The 9684-nt window shown below is 39.7% G+C and overlaps 1 protein-coding gene across 1 annotated transcript; it reads right to left on the bottom strand.

Annotated features, from left to right (window-relative positions):
- Positions 1-6130: 6130 nt before the first annotated feature.
- Positions 6131-7438, bottom strand: LOC135078445 (vasotab-TY1). Its single transcript, XM_063973001.1, has 2 exons — positions 7237-7438; positions 6131-6322 (listed from the first exon to the last, which is right to left on the bottom strand). Exons 1-2 carry the CDS (start codon positions 7382-7384, stop codon positions 6216-6218), a joined length of 255 nt encoding a protein of 84 aa, XP_063829071.1. The 5' UTR covers positions 7385-7438; the 3' UTR covers positions 6131-6215.
- Positions 7439-9684: the final 2246 nt, after the last annotated feature.

Below are 9684 nucleotides of genomic sequence, written 5' to 3'. Positions count from 1 at the left end.
AAACTATGTAATCAGCTTTGCTATAATGCTTCAACCATACCAACGCGTGCAGGTCGCCATCGCAGGCGCGATCACGGCGCGTTCATAGGCCAATGACAGGTCGCGCGGACTGTCATGGGTCGCGCGACCTGTCATGGGCCTTTGATCGCGCCAACTATGGCGATCCGCACGCGTTGGTGTGGTTGAAGCTTCAGAGTGACAATCAAATACCTAGCTGACAGGCTTTACTCAGGACCAGACTCCTGAAATTATTATTTTCTGCCTACTTAAGTAACAGTTTCGTTGTGGAAACTGTTAGGCACTTAATAAAATCCAACTACAAAATTTTATTAATTGAAGACCTTCAAGTAAATCGATTATTTGCTTCTAATATGTTGATGACAAGCGTTTCCTCATTACAATAATAAGTTTTGCGGTTTATCCCTCGAAGTTGTGGCAGTTTCACACAAGGCTCTATTTGTTTTAAATGGTTTGATCTCGGGAATGTACAGACTTTATTAGTTACCATACATTTAACAAGTACAGGAATGAAAATGAATGTATGTTTTCCAAAAAAAAAAATGTATGTTCGTTCGTTTGTTCGTTTCAGCCGAAAGACGTCCACTGCTGGACAAAGGCCTCCCCCAAGGATTTCCACAAGGACCGGTCCTGTGCCGCTCGCATCCAGGCACTTCCCGCGACCTTCACCAGATCGTCGGTAATGTATATTTGGGAGCAATAGTTAGCGTCAAATGGTTGGTGACACCCAAATTCTTCCTACTGAAGCGATTTTGATGAAATTTGGCATAGAGAAAGTACACAGGATAGTTTTTATCCCTGTTTTTGGTACTGGGACGCGGGCGAAGACGTTTTTCTGTGACAGATAAAATTTCACGCAGAGGAAGCCGCGGGGGAAAATCTAGTAACCAATAAGTTCGCAACACGTCTTTGTTACAATTGGAATAAGGTCAAACTTTTGCCCACTTTGAGTATTATGACATGAGCAATTATGACGTTGACTGTACCTTCGTTTCAGCCAAATGACGTCCACTGCTGGACAAAGGCCTCCCCCAAGGTTTTCCACAATGAACGGTCCTGCGCTGCCCGCATCCAGGCTCTTCCCGCGACCCACCTAGTAGGAGGCCTGCCCACGCTACGTCTTCCAGCCCGTGGTCGCCACTCGAGAACTTTCCTGCCCCAACGGCCATCGTCTCTACGAGCTATGTGCCCCGCCCACTGCCACTTTATTTTAGCAATTCTGCGAGGTCACCCAAAGGGCGATGGAGCGGGCTATGCTCGGAGTTTCCCTGCGTGATCGAATCAGAAATGAGGAGATCCGCAGGAGAACCAAAGTAACCGACATAGCTCGCAGAATTGCTAAAATAAACACTGTACCTATTGTTGTACTAATACACGTGCTGTAGTGACAAATGTAATGGATCAAAATATTAAAATACACGAGGGCGAAGCCGCGGCCAACAGCTAGGCCTAGGCCAGTTTGCTACCGTCTGTGATGGGTGTAGATTCATTATTTTCTATTTACCTACTCCCTACATAACCTTAAGTAAAAGGAAGCAATTTCCAAGGAGTCGCTTACACAATCTACTCGAGGAAAGGACCGCGAATTTAAAGTGTGATTAAAATTTGGATCACGTCTTGAGCGGTAAATCACCTCGAATTCGGGTCTTGTGGGTATTTGTATGCTGCCGGCATTAAGCAACATTTGGCAGTTCAAAAAGTAACTTGATGATAATAAGACTCATTATAGTGTGACAGGAATAGCTATATCAATTTGAGGGCTAATTTTCCATTAGCTTTTTTCCAAAAAACGCTTGTTTACGTTCGTTTGACGATTTGCCCAGCGACTTTTGGGCATATCGTTTTGGGTTTCCAAGGTTTTAGAAAATAAAAATATAGTTTTCGGCATGGAACGTTTCATTTCACACTGCGCATATTGTAAATTATATTTCAATAGCTATTTTAGCATTTGCAATATAATTTTTTCTCTGTCTTGATTATTTTTCACTGCTATTTTCAATACAATAATCGGCTGTTTATGACGCCGCCATCTTTGTTCGCGATATTCATGATACACCCAGTGTTTAGTTGGGAATATCGTCGATCCACCCGACTTTATACTGGGCGATATGGCCGGCCAAATCATGAATTGACGGTGTTTCGCGATATGCCCGGGCACATCATGATGTGGCCATTTCAACGATCGGCCGACGACATCTATAAAGGTACATCTTTGCTTTTGATTTTTTCAAACACTATAAGAAAAGTAGACGACTTTAGCAACAGTCTGAATTCAAATATTCCTGTTACGTATATTTTTATTCAGTAATATTTCCTTACTCAGATTTGAAGTAATAAACAATCTAAAGATGATTGCCAGAAATGTTTGTCAGGTATTCCCCTGGGGATTCGAAAAATAAAATAAATAACAGCGGAAAACATTTTTTTAGGATTAGTAGGTAATTTTACAAAGTGGTTTCCTTTAATCGGAACAATCAAAAGTTTTGATTGTTTTCCTTTTCCTGAAAATAAGAAAGCTTTGTGAACAAATCATTAAAAACTAAAATTGAATAAGTTTTATTTTAAACATAACACAATGAATCTTGATGTCTCTCTTTTCTGTATCGTAACGTAAGTATCTCTTACAGATACTTTTTTTTTAACTTGTATCACCATTGTAAAAACTCAGTAAAACTCATTTATTTCTGTAAGTAGGCTTTAAAAAAGCACTTTTACACGTCCCAGTATTAACCCTACCACTGCTTCAGGACAATAAATGGGCCAGTGCTGAGAAGAAGCAGCGCAAGAAACTCAGACACTATTGCATGATGCGAGTCCATTTTCAATATTTTTTCTTTTAGGAAAAAAACGTTTGATAATTTTGTACCAAGTCATTTCTTTCACACAACGTTTAGCAACATTATTACAGCGTTGATGGAAATTTTGCCATAGTTTATTCGACTTTGTGAATGTTAAACTTTCCATTTAAAGTACCAACAGCTTATCGAACTCGTAGAACAGTAATTCCCAATGTCTGGCCAGAAATGACAGTTTGTCAAACTAGACAGTCAGACTAAAGCCAGCTTAAACCATTGTCAAATAAGTAGTTAAAGTAAATGTCACTTCAAGGAATTCATTTAACACAATGGCCACTAATTACACCGTTGTAAGAGCCTTAGGCCGGCAATACACGAACCGCTTGAAGCAGTCAGGGTCGACAGCTTCAAGCTGCGACTGCACAGTGAACTGCAGAGTTCTATGGACGCACATACATGAACCGCTCGAGCAGTTGCAACTGATTCGCGCGGTCGACAGCATGGTGAATTTTCATCGTGCGGTCAAGCAGTCGCCAGCCATACACTGACTATTCGAGCTGTCGACAGCTTTCGCGCAGTTACCTCCGCCCACTTTCTTCATTATACGGCGCGCGCACTTGTGATTTGTTGAGCAGATAATACCAACTGCTCGAGCAGTTATCACTGGCAGCTTCAAGCTGTTGACTCTTGACTACAAGAGTGGTCCGTGTATGTTGATCACTGACTAACTGCTCGAGCTGTCCGTGTATGGCGGGCCTTATACAGGCTAAAAGGGAAATTTCTAAAGCATCCTTCGGGGGATATTCGGGCTTACATCTAAGATAAAATTAAGTGGGGTTCACTTCATTGATAATATTAGGGACATCGAGCAGATTTTGTGGAGATGTCCACTCAACTTTGCTTGCCGCGGAAAATTCTAATAAAGTGACCAGCTGAGACAAAAAAGGTTCTGTAGAATTTTAATTTGTATTGTGCATATAACATCTTTCGTTTTACTTTTATTAGTTACGTAACATAATAATACAGTCGATAGCACATACATTTTACAATATTTAGCTCTATGGGGTGTTGTTTGTAACCTAGCGCGGCCATGTATGGTGAATGCACACGTCAATGCATACTTAGTTATTCAACAAAAGTTTTGAAATATAGCTTTATTAGTGTCAGTAAGTATTTCTTAGATATTTGACACCAATTATGTAACGAAAATAAAAACTACACCATTTACTCTTGTATCTCTTCTATACCTACGAACAAAAAAATCTATTTGGTTGCGCTGGAGAACATTTACAAAGTCATTTCGTATGTCAAACGCAAAGGGGGCGCAATCGAGCAAATCATTACACTGCACCGTCTTATCTGTCTTTTGTTTAAAATTATAAAAGAGACCGTTTAGCAATATGACCCTAAAACGTTCTGCGTAGATACAATCGACCGCACATCAGCCTATACTTTTTTGTCGTAAAATCGCCCGTATTTCAACTACATTAGATGCCAAAGTGTAAAGCTTGATCTGCCGTTGTGCTCAATTCGTTGAAAGGTCCACGGAACTCCGTGCCAAGAGCCGTCCTTTACCCACAATGGCTTTTATTCCCAAGGAAGATTACGCCATTGTTATCATCTATGATACTTCGAAAGGGTTGAGTTTGCCAAAATATCAATATCATTCGGTATAGCGGATATTTGCTTGTTTTCCTCACGATATGAGATGTTGCAAAACAAACTTACCTCGTTCATAAATAATATTACTAGGTCCGGCGAAATTTGTACCGCCCAGTCAATTGTGACGTGATGTGGCTTTGCTGATGATGGTGAATGGCGGAGGTTTTTCATAGTATTTTCCGACATTTTAATAGTTGTCTTGCTCTTTGGGGCGAAGACTAATCCAACAAATTAGCGTAAGGCCAAACGTGACAGTTGTAAATTCAAAAGGCCAGCCTTGCGTTTTTTGTGTGGAGTTACTTAGCTCCGTATTCAAATTTCAGAGCGTTCAAAAAGTAACACTTATCTAGGACAGGGGACCATTGAAATCAGTCCACCGCGGTTCTGGAAAATAAGGATGAGTTGCACCACCAAACTTTAACGGTAACTATAACGATAACCGGTGCTTTTTGTACGGAGTTTCACACATTTTTGACGTTTGTCAAAGTTAAAGTAAGATGGTGCAACCCAGCCTTAGTAATTCACACTTTTTTTAATTTTGATTGAATGTAATGGAACGATTTAAAGATACTGTTTATTGGTTTCAGCAAAGTTTCACGTTTTTTCTCGTTTATCTCTTAAGGAAGTCGTGTGACTTTCTATAGAGTCAAATATCCCACTAACGTTTACTTGACTTACTTGACTTATGGTCCTATGTCCCCTAGATGGGGCAGAGGGCGTCCACAACAGTCCTCCATCTCGTTCGGTCTTGAGCTTCTCGCTTGATCTCGCTCGTAACGTTTACTTACCCTTACATAATTGTTAATCTCCCTTTCCATTCCGTTTAGCACACATATTCCATTCGCAAACGAGCCTGAACCCTGCTAATTACGTGATTCATAGAAATGGAATAGGGAAATTCTAAAATACCTGGAACGGGACCTGTTTCAATTAGCACATGCAACAGTAATTAACATGGAATTGTGTTATTAATACGCTAAAACATGGTAAATTCCTTTCCGATTTCCCGCCTTTTGTATTTATCTGTGCACTAATATTACTATTTATGTATGTTTATCTAGACAATTTTATGCAGCTTACTATTTTATTTATTTTACCAATGGTCCGTGACCCTCACTCGGCATGGGGCACACTGAAAACCAGCGCCGTGGCCTTCGTCACCGTGGGCCACGGCATATGCTGAGTGGGGTCCCGTTGCAGTGGGCATCTTGTTGGTGAATGGGTGGCACTGCTCAGTTTACTCTTGTTTTTATTTTTTCTTCTTCCATTATTATGTGCCACTGTCATGTCTATGTAATTGCCTGTATTTGTGTGATGTCCATTGTAATAAATGTATCTTTCTTTCTTTCTTAAATCTTGGAATACTGGGAATAAGCTAAGTATGATTTGATTATAGTATAAAACTAAACAACATTACTGAGGCCACAGTTAGGATGTAAAGACAGTTAATAAATTACACGTCCGTCGATCTTTTAAAATGAATATAATTTTCGTTGTTTGTCACTGGGTTTTGTTAGTACTTTAGTTACGAAAGGAGCCTATGGTAATCCAACAATAAAGATTTCACAAACAAATGAGATTAGATATTTGCCACCCTTGACTGCTATCCATGTGTCGTACAAAGTTTTAAATAAGTAGATTCATTTATTCAGGTATAAGTATTATTTTATGTATTTATTTAAAACAGAAAATCTCTCACAGGTGAACTTATAACTTTTCACTTTTATTTGACTTTAAGTTTTAGAATCCTTCGTGAAAATCGTTCATATTCGTGATCACGACCTGTTCTTTGAATATGTTCTTCATGAGGTGATGTGGGCAATACTCCAATGGTACTTCCACATATCCTGAAAATTATAATACGGATTATAATAAGTATAGGAGCTCTGCTATAAATATGAAAGTGCAGATGTTTTAAATGTTATATTTTCTTTATGGTAAGGTATGAAAAGATTACACATTTTGTAACACTTTAGATAACTTTTATCAAACCACGATGAAAAATATTGAGACCCATTTTTAATTTATTTAATAAATTTTTTTTCTTATATGGATTCGCTTGTGAGAGAGCAATTGAAATGTCGATAATAAAAGTGCAGTCGAAAGCAATTAAAAAGCGATTACAAACATGTCCAATGTCCATTAAGAGGTAACGGAATAAGCATCAACTGCCGACATTCTATACAGATTAGCGAGTTAGGTCATCGAATGTTTAATACACATCTAAAATGCAAACTAATTAACTAGGTTTACGTTTTATAAAAACTTCATGATTTACTTATACAGGCAGACCCAAAAAGAGCGTGCCAAACTCGACTGATCTGAAATGGCTCAGAAAATCTGGCACCAGTAAGCATTAGCTCAAGCATTACTTTTATTAAATCTACCTGAATAATCGACTATTCTGTTCCTGTACCTGGAACGACGATCTGGTGAAGGTCGCGGGAGGTGCCTGGATGCGGCCGGCGCAGGACCGGTCGCTGTGGAAATCGTTGGGGGAGGCCTTGCTTGGTCTAAAGCTCGGTCTGTGAGCACGTAGAATTTTGTCCAATGACCCCAAGCTACCCATCCTTATCGCTCGCGCGTAATTATATTGCTGTCGCGCTCGCACACTCACTGCGGGCGCCCGTCACACAGTCGCGACAGCAATATAATTACGCGTGAGCGATAAGGATGGGTAACTTGGGGTCATTGGACAAAATTCTACGTGCTCACAGACCAGACTATAGCAGTGAACCTCATTTAGCTGAAACAAACGAACCTGTATAATCATCCTCCCCTCGGCAGTTGATCATGTCCAAATAGCATCCATTGTTGAAAGTCCTGTAGACGTACGACTTGAGCTTAGAAGCGCCGCAGACGGGGCGGTAGTGGCTCGGGCAGAATACTGGGCATGACTCCCCGTACATCTTGCGAGAACTGGACAGTTGGTTTTGTATGCAGTATTTTAGAGCTGTTTCTGATAGTTCTGAAACATTTTTTTATTAGTTCATACATTTTCCTACCATTGGGCGATGGCAGATGTGAGAGTAGGTATATCTACAAGAAAAAAAAGACATCGTTGTATGACACTTTTCCAAATGCCAAAGTTGAAGTGGCAATGGGCTTGGGCAGGTCACATCCCTCGCTGTACTGAAAACCTTTAAGGAAGAAAGAAAGAAGACGCCGCATAGGAATGCCATGAGGACCTAATATGACTTAGTCAAGCTACCAACAGAGCGAGCCACAGTCTGGGGCGGAGCCGCGAAAGAATGTCTAGGCCGTCTAGCTCGGACAATAACTCGCGGCTCCGTCCCAAAGACTTCGGGGGGACACCGTCAGGTTTTAGTGAGTAGGCCCTGCCCATCTGGCAGGGAGAGCCTCACATAACCCACTGAGTCCCCCGGGCCAGTGGGTATGCAATTTCATGCATTTCCTGACGAAAAAAAAAAAGATGCTAACAGTTCAGAGGCGAGAAAATATAAAAGAATTCGTGTTCGTAAATCTACTTTGTATCTGAGTACTTTATGATGGTACATTATTTATTTTTAAAGTTAAAGGCGTAGTTGAAGAAATGGAGAATGAAGCTATTTAAATTGGCAATAAGCTGTGGCAGTGAAATGCCCCTGGTAAGTATAACAACGCCGTTGTCTTGTTTCATAGCTAAAGGGCTTCAAGAGTTACAAACACGTTGAACACTAGATTAGAGTGACACATTTTATGGAAATGCCATTTCCTGTTAGAATTCAACATGCGAGAAACATTTTATCAGAGTAACATTTGTTTGATAAGTTTACTTCAGGCTTAAAATGTGGCCTGTTATAGAGCTCTAATATCTTGTTTAATCTCATGTGCTAGCACCTGTTATAGATCGTTTCATCCACGATGACGCGCCCCACCAATCTTTGGTCGAGTGAAGCGCGAGGTGCGGGGAGTTTTATCCGAGCAATCCGAGCGTCATTATTGTAGCCGATAACACTCAAACGAAGAATGGTGGGGCGCGTTTTCGTGGATGAAACAATCTATATGACGTCACCGTAATATTGTTAATTCCGTCAGATTATAATCTGACGTAGTTAGATTACAATCTCACGCGTTATATTATAAACTGACGGAGTTCACAATTTCGCGTTGACATATACATATCAATAATGATTAGCAAGCATACCAACATGATGACACTCGGCATAGGCGTGCAGCGCGCATGTCCCTGGGAACATCTTGTACTCTCTCCTCTTGATGTCCAGGCCGCAGACCATTGTGTTTTCGGGGGGGCATTTGTTTGGACAAATTTTGGCGTTTGTTGCTTGTAATACTAAAATAGATTTTAAGTAAAGATAATAATATAATTTCCGGACATAGGCAGGACAAGCTTAATTAAACGATCCGTTCGAATTCGAATTTCCCATGACAGTACAGTCCCGCAAAACTGGATTGTAGAGGGAAGGGCCTTAATTTTGCATCAAAAAAGTTAATTCTATTGTACTGGAAGTAAGTTTCATTTAATTAAAAAGTATCACAGTGAATATTTCTTTTAATTAACAAAAGAGATATTTTTTTACTATTGAAACCTTTAAAACACTTTTTTTTGTTACCAAAAGCATATAAAGTCATACCTAACCCCATTAATTTCATAGCAAATTACCTATCGATTCAATTCCTAAAATATCGTTACTAACTTCTTCAAGTACAAAGATAATAATCGAAATGCTCACCATACAACCATATTGTAGTCGCAAATAGAATTAACATTTCTCATTTACAGCCAAATGTTGATTGACCGTAGCTCTAGAACACAATGGATTTATGAATAGAATCCAATTAAGATAACCCCTCGAACGAGCGATGTCAACTGGAAAATAAGAAACGTGGAAATTTCACGACACCCCCATTTGAAATCGTGTTCATTTCTCCATTGAAACTAGTACAAGTGGTGTATTTGGTTGTATAATTTGAAAATGAATTTGGGGAAGTGAAGAAAACAATAGAGGAAAAGTTTTTTATCCTCGTTGATAGAGCGTGCAAAATGGATGCATATTTTGGTAGGATTGGAATAGAAATTCACGATTAGGTATCCTTTATTAGCATAACTAATCATAACTATTATACATAAAATATACTACTCTCAAAAATGGCTTCAGACCTATAACTGGTCCAAATAAAGGTTTTTAGTCATGGTATAGTAGATAGACGATTGATCCAAATGTTCAATTGGTTATATGGTATTGCC

This window comes from Ostrinia nubilalis, chromosome 15, assembly GCF_963855985.1.
Source record: "Ostrinia nubilalis chromosome 15, ilOstNubi1.1, whole genome shotgun sequence".
In the NCBI taxonomy this organism is placed as follows: Eukaryota; Metazoa; Arthropoda; class Insecta; order Lepidoptera; family Crambidae; genus Ostrinia; species Ostrinia nubilalis.
This window is presented reverse-complemented; position numbering and strand designations above follow the sequence as displayed.

Coding starts and splice junctions, on each gene's coding strand:
- LOC135078445 (XM_063973001.1), bottom strand. CDS start 7,384: ATGTACGGGGAGTCATGCCCAGTATTCTGCCCGAGCCACTACCGCCCC. Junction 6,323..7,236: donor AGGGGAGGATGATTATACAG/GTTCGTTTGTTT, acceptor TATAATTTTCAG/GATATGTGGAAGTACCATTG.